The sequence below is a fragment of the Lycorma delicatula genome, chromosome 1, assembly GCF_047948215.1.
Source record: "Lycorma delicatula isolate Av1 chromosome 1, ASM4794821v1, whole genome shotgun sequence".
Taxonomy (NCBI): Eukaryota; Metazoa; Arthropoda; class Insecta; order Hemiptera; family Fulgoridae; genus Lycorma; species Lycorma delicatula.
In genome coordinates, this window is record NC_134455.1 from 371,498,465 (window position 1) to 371,524,253 (window position 25,789).

General features: G+C 33.0%; 1 protein-coding gene across 1 annotated transcript in view; it reads right to left on the bottom strand.

Annotated features, from left to right (window-relative positions):
• LOC142317269 (uncharacterized) overlaps positions 1–25,789 on the bottom strand; it is a 95,165-nt gene that overhangs the window by 57,227 nt on the left and 12,149 nt on the right. The window contains exons 4-10 of the mRNA XM_075353678.1: positions 24,095–24,142; positions 18,342–18,362; positions 13,330–13,425; positions 10,264–10,287; positions 6,524–6,565; positions 674–724; positions 177–215 (exon numbers count right to left, since the gene is read on the bottom strand). Of these exons, the coding sequence (XP_075209793.1) occupies positions 177–215; positions 674–724; positions 6,524–6,565; positions 10,264–10,287; positions 13,330–13,425; positions 18,342–18,362; positions 24,095–24,142 (321 nt within the window). The remainder of the gene's footprint in view (positions 1–176; positions 216–673; positions 725–6,523; positions 6,566–10,263; positions 10,288–13,329; positions 13,426–18,341; positions 18,363–24,094; positions 24,143–25,789) is intronic.

Below are 25,789 nucleotides of genomic sequence, written 5' to 3' on the forward strand. Positions count from 1 at the left end.
GCTTTTGGGCGTCTGATTGGTGTGGTGGCGGGACAAATGCCAAGCAAACCAAAACTCTAAGCTCTATTATTTCGTTATTTGATAAATTAAGATTAAAAAACTGGATTGAGAAGAAATTGGAAATCCACCTGACTTATTTTTGGAGAGAGAAAAATTATTTGACAATTATTACTTACCTTTTGGGCAAACAATATGGAACCTCCGTTAAAGTTATTCTGAAAAATAAAAATCATATGAAATTATTCAATATTGTTATTTAAGATGTAGCAAATCAAAAAACACAATTTTTTTTCGTGATTGATATCCTACGATATGTAGGAGATTTACCATTTGAAAAAACGAATTTCACGATTTTTAAATTACTTAAGTATTATTACTTATTACTATAGTACTTGTTCTATAATGATGAGAATTCTCCTGATTTATTTTTATATTTTTTTTAGCAGTACATAATCTGTGTGTTTGAAATACTGTAGATTGTTCGTTTATATTTTGAAGTAAACTTTAAATTTGTAGCTACGTGCGCGCGCTCACACGCACACACACACACACACACACACATAATAATATATATATATGTAATATATATATATATATATATATATGTAATATATATATATATATATATATACACTGAAAATGTGGACTATAAAAAAAGTTAGATCCTACTTACCCTTCATAAACTGAGTTTGGAGGTATGATAGAATTTTTGTTGTAAGTCGATCTGAAATTTAAACAAATTGATTTATTTAGTTACATATATATAACATACTAATTAAATAAATTAATAACATTTAATCGAATGTAATTAATAATTGATGTCTGATGATTTCAAAAGTTAGTTTATATCATAATAGAATAAAGCATTGCATGTAAGTCAATTTTAAGATAAGGAAATTTCTTAAATTCTCGCTAAAAAAACACTGAATTTGCCTGACTCATGTGCTAGTTTACAAGACAATTTACCTCTAACCCTGATTCACTGAAGATGGATAAAGTACCAATACTTTTACAGAATATGATAAATTATAATAAATAGAAAAACCAGTTTATTCATTAATCAGAGAATTATTTTTATCAGTTGATAAGCTAATATAGTATGAAAATGTTATCGTTAATTTTGTAAAAGAATTAGAGACAAGTAAGGGTTAAACCTAATTTGTTACTAATCTGATTATTTATGAGTAGAAAATACTGATAAATGTATTTTCACTTACAAATATAAAACATTTAAGATCAGCAATTCAGTTTAAGTTGCAGCATAAGCACAAGAGAAATGGTTACACCTATCAAAAATTTCTAGAAGCAAGGTTGAAGAAATAAAATGCTTCGTACTTGGTAATAGTAGATCTTGAGAATAATTATGTTTAAATATATTATATCTTATATCCTTTTTGTCCATTTAATATTTGATGCTTGGGTGCAATGTGACTGTAAAGATATGAAAAAAGTCAATAGAAATAAAAAGAAAAGAATTACTAAAAATTTTTAAAAACTATACAATACATTTTTATTTGCAAACAACTATTTTTTTTAAATTCAATTTTAATAAAGTGATTTACGTAATAATAGTAAATGTTATATTTATATCAACATTTTACCAGACAGTAGTAAATATGTCTTTTTATTACGACAGCACTCTGTTCAAAAGCTGCCAGTTACTGCGTGATTTTTGTGTTATTACACTACAGTTATTCACTACTAGTTCAAAACAGCTCTGTAGTGGCCAATTCAAACAAGGTTTTGAAATAAGTTAACTAAAATATTTGAGGTCAACCTAGTCTACTAATTCAAAACACCTTCTATGAGGAAACAAGTTCAATATTCCATTGTTTCCTAATGTTTATTAATAATGCAAAGTACACGACCTAATTACAATTTCAGTCACCTTAACGGTTTTATGACATTAGCATTCTCTCAAGTGTAGAGAAAAAATGAATGGTAAAACAATGCCACTTTATGAGTACCATAATCTCTATCAGAAATAATTAATTTTCTAACCATTTATTAACATCTCACCCATTGTCCAAGCTGCCATTTTTTATAAACGTATAGTAAACATATAGCATTGGATAAGACTTAGTTTGATTGTCAAGTACTATTCTCAGATCCTAAAAAATGTTTTATCATTTAGAAATTTGTCTCGGCTTTTTCTACCCTTCTTTTTTTCCTCTGACTGAGCCTAGTGGTCAGTATGCTTCCTTGACAAGAGATATCACTTTATTTACCTGATGATAAGCTGATAGTAGGAAAAGATTAAAAAAATCTTGTTGCCGAATATTTTCAATACAATGTCATATTTTTAATTTATGTGTTGATAGTAGTTTTAATGCACTTACAACAACTATACTATTATAGGATATTACAAACTTTTACATTATTTTAATTAAATGAGAAGTCTGTAAAAAATGTTATTTTGGAAAAATCAGACAATTGCATAAAAATTTGTGTATGATACAACAGCTTTAAAGTTATTTGGTGATAGCAGTTTTTGTTGAAAAGTGGAAGTAGTTTGTTTCCTCTTTGATATTTTAAAGTAATGGAAATCAATCTTCGTCTAGAGATTCACAAAGAAGAAACTAAATATAGATTTGATAATAATAATGAGGTGTAATGAAAAAATGGTTATTGCAATGAAATAATCAAAAAATTATTTATTTAATATAACAGACCTGTTTTAATTTTTCATAATTATTATTATTTAAAATATTTAATATTTAATTATGAAACAGGTGTAGCAAACCTTAATTTTATTTAATAATATTAAGAATCTAACAGTGTTGGAAAAATAATGAACCCAGTGGTAACATTAAAAGGGAAAAAGAAAACGTATTCTTTTTAAGTAGGATAGGTAAGTTATAATACAGGTGCAGATGATACCTTGTAAGAGTGACTACAAATTTTTTCTTAGTTCTTTGTTTACTTTCTTTTGTTGACAGTGTTTGAGGATACAAATCCTTCAGTACAAAATATAAAATAAATTATATTCCGTAACAAACATTAATAGCTATATTTTTCTGTAGATTCAATATTAAGCAAAAAGAAAGTGTATTTATTTTGCGAGAAAAAGCCCTTTTTAGTGAAATCGATTGACCAGTAAAACCAGCAGATAAACCCAATCCACCAAATTAAATTATTGGCACAATATCTGAAAATATAATAATGCTTCATTAGATCTAAGGGCATTTCAATATCCAAATTAGGTGTAGAACTCTGCTGTATCTTCTTATTAGTTTTAGGAAATCTATCACCTTATCACACACCTTATCTATCGCATTATCACCTTACCAAGTTTCCTACTTTATCATTAGTATTAACCTTGATTTTATACTTCCCTTAGTTGTATTTTGATGACTCTTAAATCCAGGTTTAGTCATGCCTCTTTTCCAACTCTATACTTGTGTAAGTATTACGTGACCACGCATTTTAAACTGCCTGATTTCCCATTGACCATTCTTGAGTGAATGAATTCATCTTCACATGTATTTGTTTTTTTGTTCGTTTACTATCTTTTCATAAATAGAATTTAAGAAATGAATTTCTTACTTTTCATAATAATGCTTTAGACTAGTTTAAATTTTTTTCTGTTGCTATTATTTCAGGTGAAAGAGTAATTTTTCTAAAAAATTCCTACTATCATATTATTATAGAATTTATAGTAGTTCAATTTACTTCCTTAAATTTCAATTTTAAGTTATACTTGTTATTACTAATTACTTGTTAATACTTTAATGTTTGTTATTAGTTGTACTTGTTATCCATGTTGTTTTTCTATCAAATCCTTCTGTTTTATTTTCACAGAACCACCAACTAATTAAGAATTTTGAAAATGATAATGTTTTTTTTCTGCAGTGAAAGTATTATGGAATGTTTTATTTTGGATAAATTGTCATCTATATAATAAAGTCTATTTGATTTCTAAGTGTGTAAGCAGTTGTATCACTCTTTTCAGATGTTAACCGTTTTTATAGTAGATGGTAAATTGTATAATTAGTTAGTCTTTCTGCTTTTGCAAATATATCTAGTACATCTCCTATCTCCTACGACATTACTCATCCAAAAAACGAACCCAATAGTATCAACACATTTCTCTCTCCAACCATAGAATCCAAGTTCTATACAAGGTGATAATCATTTTTTTATGTAATTCATTTGATGTAAGAGAAATAACGTTGTAAACTTCCTTCATAAAATTACCAGAATTATATGCATTAACAGCATAAAAAATGCCTAATACGTTATGCCCAATAGTATTCATCTGAATCAAGGAACAATATCTAAACGAGGTACAAAGCTGCTAATGTATGACAGAAATTCATTTTCCAAAGCAGCTCTACCACCTGGAAATTTTGCTGCAATACATCCAAATGAATAAATAAATCCTTTTATTACAATTATTGCATGTATGACCAGCAAGTCAAATTTATAATTTATTGCATAAAATAAATTATTTAAAAATTTCTATAACATGAACTAATTAATTGAAAATCAAATGCAAAACATATAATTTAGGATTAGTACATTTATTAAAATCTATTGTTAAACACTTGCATTTGTAAAAATCAATGTAGGATATATAAACTTTATGTTTTCTAGGCTTTCGATAACTAATGCTTATGTGCCAACACTTTTCTCTGCTGTTATGGTTTTAACATAATTAATCAAGGGAGGAGAGATAAAAAAAAACCAAGTTGACAATAGAACTATATGTATGGCCTTCCCACCATTGTCAGTGTTTTCATTGCGGAGTTGAATACTATTAATAAGGCCTTAAATATTATTAACTCAATATTTTGACACTTGTCTGTTCAGTTTCCATGAGCCCCTTGCAGGCGATTAGTGAGATTAAATTTTTTTCTTTTTCTGTTTAAACTCTGGAACCCCGTACAGTATTACTTCAGAGGATTATATGTATAAAGTGTAGTCTTGAATAGTCTCAGGTCGACCATTCCTGAGACGTGTGATTAATTGGAACCCAACCACCAAATAAAAACGGTATCCATGATGTGGTATTCAAATCCATATAAAAGTAACTGCCTTTATTAGGATTAGAATCATAAAGCATTCTACTTAGAAATCAGCTGATTTGCGATGACGAGTTCACCACAAGACCAACCAGGTGGGTTAGTGACATGCACTCACGTTTTTCCTATTTAGTCTCCGGAACTATGGTAGTAAAGTATTACTTCAGAGGATGAATGAGGATGATATGGATGAATGTAAATGAAGTGTAGTCTTGTTCAGTCTCAAGTTGACCATTCCTGAGATGTATGGTTAATTGAAATTCAACCAAAAAAGAACATCTGTATCCACGATTTAGTATTCAAATCTGTATTAAAATAACAATCTTTACTAGGATTTGAGCCTTAGAACTCTCGACTTTGAAATTAGCTGATTTGCGATGACGAGTTAACCACTAGACCAGCCCGGTGGACTTAATGACTTGTACTTTTGACCCCCGTAGTTTTATAGACAAATTTTCACTAATTTTGATAGTGTTAGCTTATACTGTTTACTGTAGTAATATTTTGTCCCGGAGCTAATTATCTTACTTTGTTGTGCGCTCAGAAAAAAAGTCTAGAATATTTTTTAAGATGGATAATTTAAAACTTAACTGCCCTCAATATTTTTGTTAAAATAATAGAAATATCTTTACCATTTTTTCTACCTAAATATAAGAAATCCTTCATTCCTTTGGTTATGTTCACTCAGGTTATACCTGTATTCATCCCGATCAATTCTTTAATAGTGGAGTGAATTTATTCTAATAGAAAAATTGTTTTAATATTTCACGAAATTATGATTGTGCATATATCTTAACAAAATACTCGCCCTGTTCTCTGATCATAAAATCTATTAGTTTGCATGCCACAATTTAAATATCCACACAGAGTTCTAACCAGGATAATTGAGACTTTGGAAATATTTACTTTGAAATTATTTATTTTGACATTATTTAAAAGGGACATGTGAACTACTTAAATGAAGTGTTCCCTTTGGTTCTGTGTTCTCATAATAAAATAAAATTGTGCTTAGTCTGTTTTGTCGACCAAATACTCACCTTAAAGTTTGAAAACTGCTCTATTTCTTTCTTGGTTTTTTAAAAGTAAGGCTTCAGGCATTCAGAAAGAGAACTGCTTGTACAAGCATATAGGTAGATACGATTCAAAATTAGTACTCGGTTAATATATTTAAAGTTATATGTACTCACATATCAACAGATACATTGTATTTATAACATGTAACTATAGATAATATCATAAAATTGTCATATTTATTTTTGTAAATAATAATTCTTATTGAATGATAAAATAAAGTATCAATATATTGAACAATATTCTGATAAACTAGAAAACTAATTACTAAATATAGCAATAATTTTTAAATTAGAAAAATGGACTTATGTATAATTTGTGCATAGTAGGATACATATATATATATATATATATATATATATATATATAATAAGTACATTATTGCACCATCGTAAGGAATATATACTCATAAAAGAACTATTACTTACAAGTTTTTAACGTTGATTCCAGATATTAATGACTTTTCCTTGCTGAAAAAAATGATTTCATTATTTTATGAAACTATAATTTTAAACATAGAAGATTAGATTATTACCAGAAATTTCTAAAAAAATGTTCTTCAATGTCTACAGTAGCAGATTCTTTTTTTATTTAACTGCACTTCACAAACTATAAGGCTTGTTATAGTCTATTAAGATATTCGATAAGCTTTTAAATCATAAGGTTAAGATATTTATTGTTATACAAAACTAACATCAATTTTTTCCATACGTAAGGTAGTTACAGGCAATGTTGGCCATTAAATAACAGAAAACATCGTTTTCATAATGTAAAAATTCTTCTTGAAAAAAGGCATTTCCGTTTCCTTCTATGACAATGCTGGCGATAAACTAGAGATATTTTAAAAAATTTCAATAATAATTTATTTACATTTCCTTAACTGAGTTTTTGCTGCAACATTTCAAGTTTATTAAACAAGGCCCTATGGGCTGTTATGACTCACCGCCGCTTAGAATTACGGTAGATTAAGTGACAAAGTGATCTGATAGCTCTTTGATCTAACCCAACTAGACGGAGTATTCTAGAAAGAATAACCTGTCTGTATTTTAATATAACATTTCTAATCCTAGCTGGAAAATATTCCACGGTGGAACGATCCTTTAATAAAATTTATAAGATGGAAAATAATATCATGTTACATTTCTTTTAAAATACTTACATGATTTTTATTAAAACCATTGAACACTAACCTTTACGGTCTAAGTTTTAACTATATGGATCCCAATATGAAATAAAAGTACTGATTCATCTACAAAACCCTTTAATGTGAATGGCTTTGTTTGAAATGAAACAAACATAGGTGAACTAACCTTACGATATTTTAATATCTTAATCCGCTTTCACCTTTGATAGTTCCACATCAACGCAATGTGTACTACATCAAATTACACCTTTCACTTATGAACGGTTCCTCATTTGTAGGCATACAAAGATTCCTTCTTTAATTTTTGCTTCAGTTACTTTTGAGAATTTCAGCTTATGTACAGGAATCCTTAATTCTCCTTCTTCATAGTTTTTACAGAATTACTTTACGTAATCTCGGTTTGATAAGGGAGTTATTAATTCCATAACACATTGGTAGAGAATGATGTTTATTAAAACTGTTGAACAGAACTGCTTTTCAGCTATATTGGAGGTATGAATGAAAAGGCCCTACACCTCACATTCATGAACTTACCCTAATTGAAACATAAGCCGTTTAGTATTTGCGTTGTAACCTAAGTAATTTTCTTCAGTAAAATATTGGGAAAATCCTTCTTTCAGATTGGATATTTAAAGTTTTTTTTTTTTCAAAGTAAACATTGAGCGTAAATTTATGCTTGATTTTTTTACTCTTTTCGTGTTTCATAGTTTTAAACACAAAAATTGTGTTAATCATTGTAACCTGTGAACATTTTTGCAATCCGCTGTCGAAGGTACGTATTTCCCATTACTGAGATTTGCTAGTAGAAGCGTTCCTTGTGCTCATCACTGACAGCACCGAGATTTTCCTGGAAAAAATGCCGGTGTAAATCTAAGAAATCAATCTTTAGTGACGTTTTACACTCATATATTTGTGTGATTGTAACAATTCACTCGTAATGTCATGGTAATGAAAGGATTATGATTTTCAAAAGAGCTTTAGAAAACACTTTTAAATGACCTCCACGTTGGCTTTACGAATTGACTTAAAATTTCTTCGAATTGTCCATCACTAATCAAAGTTATAATTTTGGAATCCACAAAAATTCCTTTCTTGATTTTAGCGTTACTAACACAAAAATATATTTATTTTAATCGTGAAACCCAGCACCATTTTAATCCATCACCCTAAAATTCCCTATATTTTATACGAAGTGGAGGTAGAAGAATCATTTCCGAGTTAACTAATAGCGGATGTATTACTTTTTCAAGCATATGGAAAAATCTCAAGCTTTTCAGCCTAGATACCAAAAGCTCGGCTTTTTTCTTCGACAGGTTCAAGTCTCAAACAAGGTCTTTTGATTCACCTTTAGTTATTATATGAGATTAACGAAAAAAGACTGCTTCAAAAGTAGGATCATCTTGTTCCACATGAGGAACGCAGTGGTTATCTCACATTCTGTTTCATCTTCTAATGTTAGATGTGTTGGAAGAAGCTGTACAGGTAAGTCTTCGCCATGAGACACGCCTTATAGCAGACGGTGAATTCGGGTAGTCCATTGCGTTTGGCTTTCCTATTTATTCTTTTTATCGTTGTCATGCAGAAATAATAATAAAGTCTGAGGAATGGTCTTATATTTCACGTCACAACATTGGTATGACTAACCTAATGCACCGATTGTCCCTAGCCCAGTCTCTCACAGACACGCACAGGTCGAGAAGCAGATGTGATGGGCCCAGTTTCTTATCTTGATCCCTAACGTTAGAGCCAAAATGTAGTTCATAAAATTTGTTTATTAGTAAAGTTAAGCTTCGTCGTTGTTCTTCAAACGTCAAATCCCCTCACAAGTAACAGAATCTATACGGATCATATACGCACTTTCTATTCGTATCTATTCATTAATGCAACACAACGGATACGACAATAATACATCACTAAACCACAGTACGGGCATGCTCAACAAACATTTGAACAGAACTGCTTATTTAATTTTATGACACAGAAGATTTCTTCTGCTAACAGGCCTGAACGTAAACGAATCATCATGCATGATGATTCATGCATTTCCCCTACAAACATAATTTATGTTTTTTATTCCACCTTCTATGGTGATCACTGCTATATCCAAATTTTATTGTTCACAGCAGGTCAATCAACTGCTGTGGTGATTTGATAACTTATTTTTTATTTGAAAATCTTTCTGAGAAACGAAGAGTATTTTTAAAACCTTTGAAGAAGATTAATTATTGCTTCAAAACAATACTCAACTATTGGGATTATAAAACTGAACTATTACATTATAATGGCATGTAGAAACCACCAGAAATAAACGCAGGATCAGTGCACTGATCCTGCGTAGTATGTATTTGGGTATGCACAGATTAGTTTCTAAAATGGATTTTTATTATCGTAAAATAATTAAGTTGGACATTTTTTTTACAGCTTTGAGTGATAAAAAAAAGTGCATCATACTAATTTGCAGTCTTTCTTAATAAAATACTTTCAAAATTATAATTTTTAACTTTTTAAATGATATGCTAATTTTTAGTCAAAATTTTATTTACTATTAATGTGAATGGTAAATCAGTAATGGAACAATACGTAATGTTTACAATTGATATATTTTTGTGGTACCCTACAGAAAATATGCGTGAATGGTTCTTAAGAATTTAGCAAATAATTAAATATCAATAATAAAATCAAATATGATTCAAAATCATAAATGATCCTGAATCATGTTTTATTTTAATATATATTATGTGATTTTAATATATAATGTGATTTAATATATGTGTGTGTGTTGTGACTATCATTGTAAACCACAGATAATAGATACGCAAAAAGACCAAAAAAAATATAAAAAAATAGAAATTTTAAAATGCAATATTAAAAGAAAATTCTGAAAATATTTTCTGTGAATTGAGAATAACGATGTTTTAAATTGATTTGAATAAAATGAAGAGCTTGAAATATCAAGGTAATATTCTTAGTAAAATCCTAATCGTTACTGAATAGTCTTTATAGGTTATGTTTTTCTTTACTTACGTGTGAATTATTCCTCCTTTGATCCTAAAATAATAAAGAATTAAGATTAAACAATTTTTTAATTATTTGCTATATATTATATTATTTTACATAACTTAAGAAATTTATTTCCTAAAATAGATTTTATTCTGTGAATTCCGTTTACTACTGAATCATTATTGAGAATAGCTTTATTTAATCGTAATATTAAACCTACAGCTGCCGAATCTACTCTTTTTTTTCTGGGACGAAAACTGAAATAAAATCAGTTTAATTAACCATTGCTTTAATTTATTCATTATAGAGTAATAATTGTACTACCACAATATTCACTCAATCACGCTTAATTATACTCCAGCGGCTACATCTCTTTAATTTTCTATTCTTCAAAGAAAAAAATTTGTTTCATAATTTTAAAAGTATGACAACTTCATAACTAATATATATGAACGAGTTCTCTTCTTATTAATACGAGTGATAATTTTCCTGGAAGTAGTTTGGCGCTTCTGTCAGCTTACAGTTATTCTTGATTGCGCTTTTTAAATATTAGCATAATATTCGCTTAACTTGATTTAAACGAAATCAAGTTAAGCGTACTCTTGAGGTGAGTTTTGTTGTAGGGATTACAAAAATGAACTATTACATTACAATGGCGTGTAGAAACCACCAGAATGAAACGCAGGACCAGTGCACAGAATGCATAATTAGATATTTCGATATGCACAGATTAGTTTCTAAAATGGCTTTTTATTATCGTAAAATAAATTTTGATTATTTTTTCCCTACATCCCCCCGAAATACCGAGTGAAAATATTCTAGAAAGTTTTTTTTATACTTAATAGGAAAATGGTGTTTTGACTTTTATTTTCATTTATAAATCACTTTCCTTTGTTTTTTTAAAATAAAATGCATAACTACAGTAATAATACACATTCATATATGTTGTATTGTTACTTATAAACAAAAATTATGAAAATTAGGAATAAAGAGATAGTTATTAAAAAATGCAAATAAATTTTACTCCAATATTTACATATCATAAACATTTAATTGAAAAAAACATTGTAGTTAATATTCAGTTAATTTTCATATCTATTTACAATAGAATTAATAAAATTCACGAAGAAAATAAATATTTACTCAATATGCATGTTTGATTATATTAAAATAATTTATTAATCAAACTATGTAAGGTGGTTCAGTTAAAAAGCAATTTAAAAAAAAGGAAATGATTTCAGCTTGATTACTACACTGATAAGTATGTTATTCAAAAATGTGAAAACCCTTAGTTTGTTAAAACAGAGCAATCATACCAATCAATTATTATTAACAGTTTGTTCTTTTTGTTATAAACACTTTTTATTATGAAGTGTAACAAAAAATATATTTTCTATCTCTACGTTTTGATATAAGAATGACCGAATACCTTTTTTTTTCCTGCGCAGAAAATTAAATGTAGTCATCAAACACCGGAAGCGATATAAAATAAACAAATTTATATTAAAAATTAACTAAAAAAAATTAATTAAAAACTAAACTTAATAATACAAAAACCCAGCGTTATTGTAAAACTCCTGTGATGTATGTTAAAAACAAAATAAAATAACTATAAAACATTATATTAATAATCTAAATTAAAACATTAAATTTACCATCTGCCATACGCCAAAGAGCATAAAGAGCTGAAATCTAATACAGAAAACTGAATTATCTGAATATAAACGGAAGGCTCTTGATATTGTAAAAATTAATAATTTAGAAACAATCGTAAAATAGACAATTACCTCCTGTTCTTATTGTTATTCTGTGTTGTTACTTTCCTTGGCGGCCTTCTCTCGTTAATTACTGCTGTTGATTTTGAAAGTATCATAAGAAGACCCAAAATCCGATTAAGAAATATTTTATAATATTACAAATAGCGTGAATCCGGATTCTATACGAGACGTTCATACGAACGGTTCTAAAAACGCTAATTCTGCTGGCATTTCTTTTGTGACTGGCAGTAGAATATAGACGTTTGGCCTTCCCAGCGTTATAAGTGTTTTCGTTGCGGATCTGTATGCTATTAATACGGCCTTAAATATATTTAACCAAACATTTCAACACGTATTTTTCTGTTCAGATTTCATGAGTGTCTTACTGGCAATTAGTGACATGTCCTCCGGACACACTGTCGTCTGTGACATACAGTCTATATCTGAAATGAAGCTCACAACTGTGAGCTTCTGCTTGATCCCCAGCGTTATTGGAATTTCAGGCAACGAACACGCTGATAGTGCAGCAAAATAGGCTTTTTTTACCAACCGTGTTGTTTCTGATGACTTGACTGTTTTCTGAAGGAGGTGTTCCGTGATGAGTAACAAAGTGAATGGAATGTTACCATCAACCATAAACTTTGTTCTATTAAGATCACTGTATCACCCTGAAGCTCCTCATAGATGATTAACAGTCGAGATTATTATTTGCCGTTTACGTATTTGGCTCACTGACTCATGGATATCTCATGATTCAGATCGATGCACCCATTTGTATTATCTGTGACTGAAAACTACCTGTACACCACATCCTTGTGAATTGCGTCTGTTATGCGGCGTTGCTTAGGAAGTTTAAACTACGGGCTAACTTCCGAAATATTTTAGGAAACAATGAGACGTTTGAAACCTAGAGCTTCCTATTCCTTTATAAACTAATTATTTTAATTTTCTATTTTATGGTTCTGGTTTTCCATTGTTGAACCGAGTAATTATCTTGGATTGCTTCCTTCTAATTTTTCCCCACACGTAATTAATCAATTAGGGATGCACATATTTTTACGATCTTTAGAGACTATTTAAGCTTTATGATCTTTAACTGCAATTTAAGTTTTATGAAATATTGCGCATAAATGAAATAATTTTCTCTAAACAGATATTAAAACTTAGGTTTTTCTTTTTATAAGCAATCATAGATACAATGAATGTGAAAACTCTACAAAATTTACTGAAGAAACTTCATAGCCAGCTCAGAAATACTCAATTTGAATCTTAAAAATATATTTATTTTTAATACTTAGCACAGAGTAGTTTAAAGATTGTATGGAATTCTTACATAATTTGTTTCGGAATCTTCTTTAAAAGCTCACGTAGAACTGGTATAATGTCATCATGATTTTTAGGTGTATCTTCAAAAAAATGTATTTTAAAACTGCAAAAAAATAAGCAGAAATAAGTTTTATTAAAAACATTTGTGAATCAATAAGATATTTTTTTCTATATGGCGTTATAAATATTGCTGCAGATATAAATTATATAACGGTGATCATTTGAAAAGTTGTCATATTTATTATACTCAACAGCTATCAGCTGCTTGCTAAGGAAACAACCCATCGTACTTCTGTTTGCAAGCATGCATACCATTCTTGGGGAACCTTTTAAAAATTATTTTCAAAGGAGTGGAACCCAGCTTCTCCGCTACACCTACTCCAAATCAGAAATCTTAAATGGTAATAATAATATTTAATTAGATTACTTGACAACCGGAAAAAAGTAATGAATTTTGGTGAAATGAAAATTAAAATCCGTCCACCCCTTCGCTCGGTAGGTTTGAAAAAGCGTTTGGGATAGTATATTTTCTAAATTTCAGTCCAACAAACATAAGTATAAAGATACGTGTTATTACTTCTAAAACCATTTGAAATAATCTTAATATGTGGAGTAAAACTTTAAAAATTATTTTTTTTAAATTACAACAAAAACTTTCACCTTTAAAAGTTTCCTACAAATCCTCTTTATAAAAATTTATTTTTGTATTATTGTGAAACATATAGACTAATTACTAGGTATATGTTACTGCCTGATTAACATAAGTTCTATCATCAAAAATGTTGATAGCATAAATGTAATAAAAAAGTTTACTAAAAATTGATGGTAAATTAAACAAATTGCATATAATTAATGTAAAGAGTTGGATGTAGCAACACAGCTCATTGGATAACAGGATGCCGGTTTGCTAACTACTGCCGGTCAATCGGCTTGGTTTACGACTGAATCTTACGCTATCCGACGGGACGGGTAGAGAGGTGAGAGCCCGAGAAACCTTGACAGGACTAGTTTCCTGCTTGGGGTGGATTAGTATCTATATCTCTCTGATAGCCCTGGCGTCCGGATGGGCGTCCCAAATGTGTGTCTCCGTGGTGGGTGGGGAGCTAGTGAGACGAAATTTTCTAAAACATCTAATGGATCCTAAAACCTCAAATCCTCCTTCAGTAACCCCGGACAACATTGAGGGCTAACGCCCTCGTTCTGAAGTCTCTCCTCCTTCGACTTCATCGTCGAAGAAGAAGAAACGTGTAGATTTACGACATGCGTTGATAGTTCAAGCAAAAGAACTTCTCGTCCAAAATATCTTGTAAATAAAAGAAACGATGGAAAGGAAACGGATTTTTCAAAAAATCAGTCCCTTCTTCATAGCAAAGAAACTCGCGACGAAAACTGGTGGACCAGTTAAAGAAGCTAAAAAGACAAAAGATGGATTATTCACTGAAGCGCTAAACGATATTACAGATAAAACATTTGGCGAACATTGATATTACTGTCAAAGTTCACGGCACACTCAACTATTCCGAAGAAGTAGCAGTCTCTCGTGAAATGCCATCACAAGGCGTCATCGCATGTAGGCAATTAAACGTGAGGATGAATGGATAGGTGTTACCCTCTTCTTCACATGTCCTTACTTTTAACAAGCCGTCGTTGCCTGAAAAAATAGAGCCGGAATCCATCGGTTGGATGTGCGCGCTTACATCCCACCACCGATGAGATGTGTCAAATACCAAAGTTTTGGTCGTATCTCCGACAGATGTAATTGTGAAGAGATTTGTGCATATGGCGTAAAATTTCGTGAAGGTGAAGCGTGTAAAGAAATCCCTATATGTGTGAATTGCGGATAACATTCAGCAAGATCTAGAAATTGACCTGCTTTCAAAAAAGAAATCGCGATACAAGAGACTAAAGTTCTCAGAAAATTTAGTTATCTGAAGCGAAGAAATTAGTTAATGCACAAACGCCGGGTAAGGAATCCTTTGCGCGGACAGCTGCGACTAGCACATACACAACTTACCCACAAGTGATTGAGAGACTAATCTATCTCCTATCCTAATCTATCTTGGGAGACTATTATCTCCGGTTAAAGTCTCCGTGTGTAACATATATCTTTCAGACAGCAAATGGAACATCGATGATCTACAAAACTTATATGACCTACTCCCTGAACCGATAATTCTAGTAGGGGAATTCAATGCGTATAACCCACGTTGGGGTTCACAACGATTAGAATGCAGAGGGCACAACGTCGAAGAATTTATATCGTATACCAAGCTAATCCTTTTAAACAAAGATACAAGAACGTTTTTCAACATACAAACGGAGAAACTTCGGCTATAGATTTGTCATTTTGCAGTCCAGCATTGTCGTTTTCCTTGTACTGGAACGTTGACGAACACCTTCATGGGAGCGACCACTTTCCAAATATAATCAAAACAAATGTACGGCAAAAAGCATCAAATTTTACTCGGCGGTGGTGCCTTAAACGTGCCGATTGGACTGGCTACACAAACAACGTCGTTATGCTGGGTTATACTGAAAAAATCAATGAGGTCATAAACGTACCAACGCGGGAAATTTAAAATTCAGCGAAGGAAAACATTCCTAAAGCAACCGTAAATTTTACGAAACCCATGGTACAGTGGTGAAGCGTCGAAATAAATATAGTAATTAGTCAGAAAAATAAAACCTTCAATTTATTCAAGAAACGTCCTACCCCGGAAAATTAAATATCTTTTAAAAAACCAAGTGTCTACGCCAGACGCATCATATTATCAACAAAAAATGCAACCTGAAAGGCATATATATCCTCCATCGGCAATAAAATACCTGCTATGCAAGTACGAAAGAAAGTTTAGGCTATAGCGGGCCAGTCTGATAGCCGTTGAAGAAACGCGGATAAACAAGATGGTGACGTCGTATTATTGATTGATTTGCTAGGAATTTCTCCCGCCACACCACCATTAGGTCGCCCTAAAGAATAATACCAAATGTCTGTGCCACAATCGGCTACTGAAACTCGAATCACTTTAGCGACCAGTGGCTAAATAGCTCCTATAGCACCTAATTGCGTGAGCGAACTAAGCATGGTGCCACATACAACTTACTTCGTGTCCTACCTTTCACTTCTCATATATTCTGAAATATATAGGCGCACCCCATTAACTACTAAAATATATCTGACATTCAATAAAATAAATTTATCTCGTAAAGACAGACATTCGCTGCCACGCTTAGGTAGCGGAATGCCAGCGAGTACCTGTCCACTAATATTAAAGCGCTTAGAGATTTAATTGGCTTATGACCTTTAAAGACTTAAAGAAAAGTATATTTGGCTATAGCGTACCTAAGCCAGGATTTTTAATTATTACAAAGGAGAATGGAAATTTCCTAAAAGTTAGTCCATTCTTAATCGCTATAGAGATTACAAATTGTGCTGGTGGTCCCGTTAAAGAAATCCGAAAGACTTTTTAATGGATTGCACGTCGAAACTATCAACGACGTGCAAAGCCAGAAAGTCCAGGCTTTGAAGAAGATCGGTGAATTTGCGGTTTCTGTTCAACCGCATAGCACACTTAACTCATCCAGAGGAGTTGTTGTTTGTCGCGATCTTCTAAATTGTTCAGAAGAAATTGTACAAGAAATGTCGAGTCAGGGAGTGACTCAGTGTCGCAGACTAACCATGCGAAGAAACGGTGAAGTTCTACCTTCGGCCTCGCATGTTTTAACATTTAATAGGCCGAAACTTCCTGAAAAGGTGCGAGCTGGCATCCATCAGCTTGATGTACGAGCATTCATTCCGCAGCCGATGAGATGTTTTAAGTGTCAACGATTCGGACACACAGCAGCTAGATGTGAAGCGCAGGAAATATGTATATGTGGAGTGAAAACACATGAGGGTGACCCATGTAAAGATCCTCCAATCTGCGTTAACTGTAAAGGGCACCACAACTGTCGTTCAAGGAACTGCCCTACATATAAATTAGAAACGGCAATTTAGGAAGTTAAATCGCTTCAAAAGGTCAGTTATCCTGAAGCGAAGAAAATTGTTGGTCAGCATACAACTCGACCATCGACTTCTTATGCAGAAGCAGCGGCTGTCCCTTCCACATCTAAAATTAACGTGGAGCAGTTGCTTAACACGATGGCTCCAAGTCTTACGACAATGATTGAAAGAATCATTGATTCAAAGATTGAGTCGACTCATCGGATGGAACAAACTAAACATGAGAAGGCTCACTCTCCGTCTGACGCCGTTGACATGAGAGACGCACCAGCGCAGTTTAAAACACCAGCTAAACCTGCGATTATTAAGCCACCAACTGAAGTAAGAATAAAAAGTCTTGACTTATCTAGCAAAAAGAAACGGATCACTCCGTCGTCTAGTCACAAGCTTAAAGAAATTGTGACAAGAAAACCTGAATCTACGGAAATGGAGGTGCAAGTTATTATTGAGACACCACCAGACGTAGAGAATATAAAACCTGTACCAATAGAGCCTCCAAAAGCGCAAAGATCAGCTTCGGTGAGAGCATCTATTTCAGCTGGACCCAGCACTCCCTTAGATATCGAATCCAGCTTATCAGCCGCGGAGAGTGCATCACTTGCTAGTTTAGATTCCTTAGCAACGATGCTAACAGCACCGACGAAACTTTCATCAACTGATGTGAGTCGGCGAACGTCATTGGTTTCAGATAGAGAGGATGATGCCATGTCCGAGGCCTAAGACACTCTCTCGTCAGAAGTTGAGGCCGTTCGTAGGATGGAAAAATGGTGCAAGAAAGGATGGCCGAAAGGAAAGCCTAGGAAGTAATTTTTTGGATATAAGTTATAGAAGAATGTAAATTTTGAACATTTTCGATTCATGAAAATGAATTACTGAAACTTTTTTTTTTGAAGTGGGATGGGGCTAATGACCAAAGTAGTCGGTGCCCCTAAAAACCTCAAAAAAATAAAAAAATAAAAATAAATAATAATAATAATAATAATAATAGCAATAACACCCTTTTTTTCTGTACTTACGAATGGAGTTTAAAATCATTCCTGTAAAACAAACAGAAATATGTAAATCCACATGAACATTGTTAAATTAAAATAAATAAGTTAAAAATATATGACACATAGTAATTTCTACCGTTAATCACCACTTTCATTAGAAATACTTTGTCATTATTGAGGGGAAACTATTACATTCCTCGAAACTTACATTTGGTCAATATTCAATTATCTCTTTAGTAAATTTGATATTAGTAATTACAAATAGTTATTATTTTAAAGTAACTATATAATAATACTATGTATAAATGTAATAATAAGCAAGTAGGCTTCTAAGAAAACCGGTTTAGATTATAACAGATCATTTCGATTATAGTTTCAGTGCAGTTTATATTTTATTATTAATTATTTTATAAAAATGAAATAATCTTTGCCTATTGCATAATTATGTGAAACACCTATTTATAGCATTTTTTATGGCTAGGTAATTTCCAGATTCTGATAGCATAGAAATAATACGGTAATGAAAAATGAACTGGATGAATCTTGTTATATTGTTATTTACAACCAAAGAGATCAATCCAGTAACAGAACTCAGAATGTTTTGATCACACGTTACATACTAGATAAAAGTAAATATTTTTTTAAGATTAGTGATAAAAAAAAATAATATCAGCCCAAACAAAGGGGCTTCCTTCTCCACAGCCGACAAATAGTAAACTGGATGAAAGGAGACCAATGGCAGACTTGCATGTCCGATCCACCAACCACTGACGACCCCTCCACCAATGACTCGTTGGGATCTTAAATCATAACAATATCTACTCCCTCTCGCTTAGCCACCTCCCAGCACAGGTCCATACCTCACCATTTTTGGTCGGAGTTAAATTGCGAAAAACTCATTTTTGGTCGGACACCACCTAACTCGGTGGCCCTCCGTACCACACAACGCGCATACTATTGCTCATTTGCAACGCTCGCTTCTGTGCGCCGGTCGTACGCAAGTGAAACACAGACCGGTTTTCTCCGGACTCCAGCATTGCGACGCTACGTGTCCCGCTCCCCAACACGTGAAATATCTGTACTCAAATTCTCTGATATAGGCACTGCATCCCAACACCATAGAGGGAAGACAACCACTTTGTGACGTTAACGGCCACCACACCAACCCGTCCATTTCGAGAACTGAGAGGCTTTACTGGAGATCGTCTTTAGATCCCGTGACTGATTAGATCTCCCAGTCATCAGCCAGGTTTCGGTCGGGATGCCACCGATGTAAATGCCTTGGCAAACATTTGCATCAGTGAAATAGAGATCAAATTTCGCCTTCACGTAGTCCTGAACGGACATCTTCACATCCAACCTAACATGACTGCCTCATACCAAATAACCAAGACAGTAGATGTGTGGACCCCGCGCCTAGTATAAATTTGACAACACCATTCGTGACTGCAAATACCTCAGAAAACGAACGAGTTGTAAGTTAAATCAGTGCTACACTCATACCAATCAAAATTCGTGTTTCGCAACAGAGAAATTCAGACCTACACCCAAATATTTCAGAATATCAAATATTTAGACCCTCTGACTGATTAGATCTCCCAGTCATCAGCCTAACATGATTGCCTCAAATTAAGTAATGGAGACTGCGGAACCGTGGACCCCGCGCCTAGTGTAAATTTGACAACACCGTTCGTGACTGAATCCCTCAGAAAACGAACGAGTTGTAAGTTAAATCAGTGTTACACTCATACCAATAAAAATTCGTGTTTTGCAACATAGAAATTATAACCTTCACCCAAATCAATTGACCAAATTGGGTTAACTAACAAGGGGAAAGTAACCTTATTCCGGTCCGCGGAACAAATTCCGCATACCCTCCCGGTCCCATCATGGAGTCTGGCGCGGTATTACCGAGTCATAATCAGGACTGCCGCCGGCGGAACGGAGCTACACTCCCGGTCACATGGGCTACCATATTCCGGCAGCGGGGTCACCACCGCCGGCGGTATACCCAAATCTAAACACTAACATTACCAATATAACCGTGGCACGATTCCAATTTGCCTGTATCCAATTAATCCAACGCTTAGGCCGGAACCCTAATCACCTGGGATTTTATCACGATGCAATACCTCGATTAAACTCTCTCTGCAAACTTACATACCGCATGGGCGCGGAGAAGCTCAACCACTACAGGACCACTAGTCGCGGATCATCCAGTTAATACAGAGTTCCGGAAAGAAATGTATTCTCTCAAGTTCCCTAACAGCTCGTGAACGTTCGACCTCATATCAGGGACAGACATAGAGGAGGTGGTCCATTATATCATCAGTCCCACAATCATGGCATTGACTCAAATCCATCAAACTATACGAAGCCAAACATGCCCGAAAGACAGCATGCCCTGAGAAACTGTGTGTTGTATCGATAGGGGAAACCCTTCTGATCACACCTAAGTCAGGCGCTGTAGGAAATATACCATGCGTGTAGCGACCTGTGAGGGATTCATCCCACCTAACCATCCAATATGCAAAGCCCCGATCTTCAAACTCCTTCTTCGTTCTGACGTCAATAGATTATGTACTTTGGAAATGTAGCATCTCTTATGCTCATTAGCCAAGATATCTATTGGTCTGACACCGGTTATGGTTAGACTGCCTCTCGCGAAACTGTTCTATAACCGTCTATAACAGCCAGCAAGAGGAGTTGTTGGACGGTAAGAAGAACTAACGGTAAGAACTTTGTGGCCAATTTATAACAACAATAACATGTCTCCACACTTCCAACACGCGGGAAAGTGGCGGGCGAAGAGTAAACTATCATAAAATCTAGTTAAAGTTCCAAGAACTACTGATAACGCTCCAACGAAAAGCTCCACTGCGATACAATTTTATTCGGGGCCATGTGCCGTGCCATACTGTAGATCACCTGACGCATCTCTGCCTCCCGACTTCCCTTCTCACACGCCAAAGTTATGAAATCTCACCCACCATAGTGTCATCTGGGAACAAATCATTCAGTAAAGTATTAAGGATACGGTCCTGATTAATTATCACTCCTTCGAGGATCGACAAAGCTGGCAAGAGTACATCTTTCCTGCGCTTATGACTAAAGACACTAGACACAAGCTCCAAGGACCTAGCCCTCCTTCTGCGTTAAGGGCCGCACGCCAGTCGTGATCACCCTCTCATTGCGGAGCCTTTCTGTCGATTCACATACTGCTTCATTGCTATGATTCCAAGACCACCAACGAAATATACGTTCCCGGCCAGTACCTTTAATAATAGCTGCTGTAACTACCGCAGAATGAAATTTTCTGCCAGGACATCCAATTGCAGGCTGTGAAGGACTTGAGAACAAATCTCCTGTCTGTACTCTAACAAAGAGGAGAATTTTGGCCAGTCCGCCATTCTAGGCAGTAAAGTATCCGTTATGGCCATCGCGTAGCTCATCCGCTATTTCAAAAATTATCAATCGAAGATCACTAGAATAGTCACCGACCACAGACTAATGAAGGATCCTGCCAGCGAATTCCCTACCAATGATACGAATGATTCTATCCCATCTCGCTAAATGTTCCTCAGTAAAATCCATGTATTGGAAATATGAACTAACAACTGTAAGGTTCTGCCCGCGAATGGCAAGTCTCACCATAACATGATGCGCGTCAGAAACATTTCGTATAAAGACACTCTCAAGCGACTTCCTGCACAGAATAGCAGGGGTATGCCCTTCACAAAACGTTTTCCAGCTGTGAAAGCCTAGCACATCACCCATAATTACATATGGGTGCTGCAGAAGCACCCATATTCAATATGGCTCCGTGTCTCTACAACTTCACTTAACTAAACCTGGACTACATAAGGTCCGTGGGCATTAAGTTGACCGAACCTCACCATTAAGGAATCGAAGGACAGCTGAAAGGCTTTTATATAACAGCCACACTTTTCACTAACAATTGGTTACTCATAATTTTCGTGCTATCTTTTACATTTAGCATAGGCCGGAGCCTTGGAAAGAGGTCAGAACCCAATTCAAAAACTCCGGCATATTTCTGGGTATCACGCCAACACGTCTTAAAGAGAAGCCTCCAGTCCCTGCGGATGGCGGCTTCATCCAAATCAGTGTTATGTTCTCAAATGGTGGAAAAGACCTCCTCATCGGTAAGGTTACGGTCAATATCATACACCGTGGACTCACGGTCAATATCAGTGGACCCACACTATCTAAATCTGTTCGTCCATCAACCTCTTTGCCGCATGTTGGCTTCTGATAACCGTGGCGTTTTGAGTTTGGTCATACGCCGGGCGCACCGACGTGATCTTAAAACCCTCTGCCTCTCCTACTACTTTCGCCATTGCAGATGAATTTCTTGTTCGGAGATCTTGAGCTTGATATCCTGTACGTGAACAACTGCCTTCTTACCTCCTTTTTGATTAATAATCAACTTGGAGGCCGGCCACTTTACCCTGCATAGTGCTCTTCAATTCCTCCTCCTCTGCCTTTTACACCCCTCTGACACTGATTCACAGCTCCCCGTTAACTCCTTTCCTTATTGACAAAACCTCATAGGCCTCCTGTTGCGTCTAAAATACTGGCCTCCAGCCAGTGTTTTAGGTAAATTAAGCTACCGAATCTGTACTCCTTATTTTTCACTTATTTTTCAAAAGTATGAATCTGATAAGAGACTATAAGCAAACATTCACGAATGTCATCAGCCATGATGTTTACCAGGAAGCACATCTGTGTGTGCACGTAAACCAGTTGATACGTACTATCATTTAAATTAGAGGTTTTTATATTTTTAATATTTTTTAGTACAACATTTTTGGTTTCAACAATTACTAGATTTTTCCTATTTAGTTTTCTACTACTGAATATTAGTTTTATTTTTTTTTTTATTCAAGAGTTTTTCTTTATATTTGAGGCTTCCAAGCTTTTTATCAGGAATTTTTGCATATTTGTCTGTCTTAAAAATTTTTAAAATTGTTTTGTTTTTATTACATGTAAATTATTCGGATTGATAAATAAAGTAAAAGGTATGAAATTTGATAAAATTTATATTTCTGGGAATTATGTTGGTGACTATATACTAAATAGAATACCACATGTTAAAATTTATTTTCAATTTACACCTTTTATTTTACATATGTAAACTACAAACTGTATGTAAAAACAATTTTAAATGTAAATACAATTTAAGAGTTATTATTAATTTAGTGTTTAGAATTCTGGAATATTTAAATCCACTCTTGAACATATAAAAAGTCAAGTTAAAAGAAATACTTCAAACTAATAATTTTTTTCACCAATTTATGATATCATAAGCTTCAAATGTACGGTGCATTCTGCCAATTTAATTCAACCGATTGTTCAAAGTGCATCTTGAAACTATCTTCTGGTAAAAAAAAAATTACAGAAATCCCCGTACAATAAACAGATTTAATACAGTATCATTATTAAGTCTATATTTAATGTTGCTTTAAAACGGAAAATCTGTATTTCCACAACTACATTGTCTTTTACCAATAACACTTAACATCTAAGAACTAAAACCTAAGAGAGAATCCTGGTCTCCTGTGCTGGTGCAAAAATTTTCAATATGAGACTCAGTTATTTTCCTAGTAAGATTGGCTACGTAATCCTTGTTACGTAGTAATATAGTTGTTAGCAAGCGACTCAATATTTAAACAAATAAAACTAAAAAATTTTCTTTAAATATTTTTAAAGTAAATATTGTATAATTAGATTATGAATAAATTACTATATTTACTCACGTTTTTAAGGTGAAAATTTTTAGACCACAAATGGCGTCTTTTAAATACCTGTAATAAAGTAATTTAGACTATAAAAAACTTACTCATTTATTCATTGGCCAATATTTAAAAAAAAAATTCTGTTCAAATAGAAATTAATGCTTAAATTTTCCACTTTCTTAGCTCATACTCATCATTATAATCCTGTTCACTAGAAAATTGTGCTAAAGAATGCTGCAGTACTTTTCTAGTGTTTCCAGTTTTCCTCACTCATATTTTCCAAGAAGAAAACATATATTTATTCTTGTTTGAACTCTTATTAATTGTTTATTTCTAAAAAGGAAAATTTTTTTTATTTATTTAATTGAAATATTAAGGAAGAATTTAACCGACATGAAGGTAAATTTCATTAAATGTATATATCCACAAAGCATAAATGAAACAAATATGAGTAATAAGATGAGGTATTAGAAATATTTAATCTAGATTTAATATATATTTTGTACGATTAAAAGCATCATCGAAAAAAAGATCGGATCATCAACTAAAGTTTTAGGATCATATGAACTCGTCACTGAAAATATATTTCAACTATTCGTTAGAGCAATATTATATAATCGCGGAAAATGCAAAACACAAAATTATAATTCAGCTAATACTGTCAAAAAATAATCAAGTATTGGATAATTAATAAAATAAAGAAAAAAAATGCTGCAGTCCTACTCGTGGATATAATACCCCTAAAGAATTATTTCGAATATTTAATACTATCTAGATATGAAAGTAAGCGTATTATGTTGTTTTGCGGTAACAAATAATAATAGGAATTGGACTCTCGTGACTTTTTAATTTATTTAACGTGTAGATAGTTAGTTGACTTTAAAAATGATGTACAATTCTTTTCCCGACTTTTCATATTATGAACAATAGGTTCAAGTAAAACATTACTATACTTATTTAATTAATGATAAAATATTCAGGTAAAAGTAAGAAAATACAACTGAGGGTACAATAGAAATATTATGATACAAAATGGATTTTTTTTTGTGATTGAAAGCTATATTTTTACGTGGGTCTTCAACTGAAGGAGTAAGTTGCAGGTCTGCAATATCTTGTAATAATTGCGCACTAGCTGGTATCAAAAATTACATTCCTCACCCGACTATGTCTTTTAAATATTTTTTTTAGTATAACATGATGTTTTTGCCGTTACTCGGGAGATTGTTTATTTTTTTCCTGTTATAAGTACGTACACTTCGATGTGAATTTCATTCACAATAACAGTTTTAAGAAGCAACATAACATAACGGTTTAGAAAAAACTGTTAAACAGTTAAAAAAAATAATTATAAACGGATGAATTAGAACTGTTATAAAATTAGGATAAAAGATTCACGATAATATTTTTTCCGTGCAAAACACTTTCGAAAAGAGATGTTAATCTACAAAATAATACTTAGCCGTTAAATATTTTACACTTTCAAATATTAATTCTGCCTCAAAATTTACAGTGAGTTCGAGTGCTAAAAAAACTTAAAACTTTACTTGTTATGTAAAAATAAAACTGTGTGTTATTTGTTCATTTTATGTCATATAAGTGCATATAGATGGGGTTACATCACTGTCTTAACTCTCTTCCTTCTACGCCTAAACTGACAATTATTAACAGTGACCTTTCATTCCATTGCTATGAATCATATGATGTATATTTCATCGG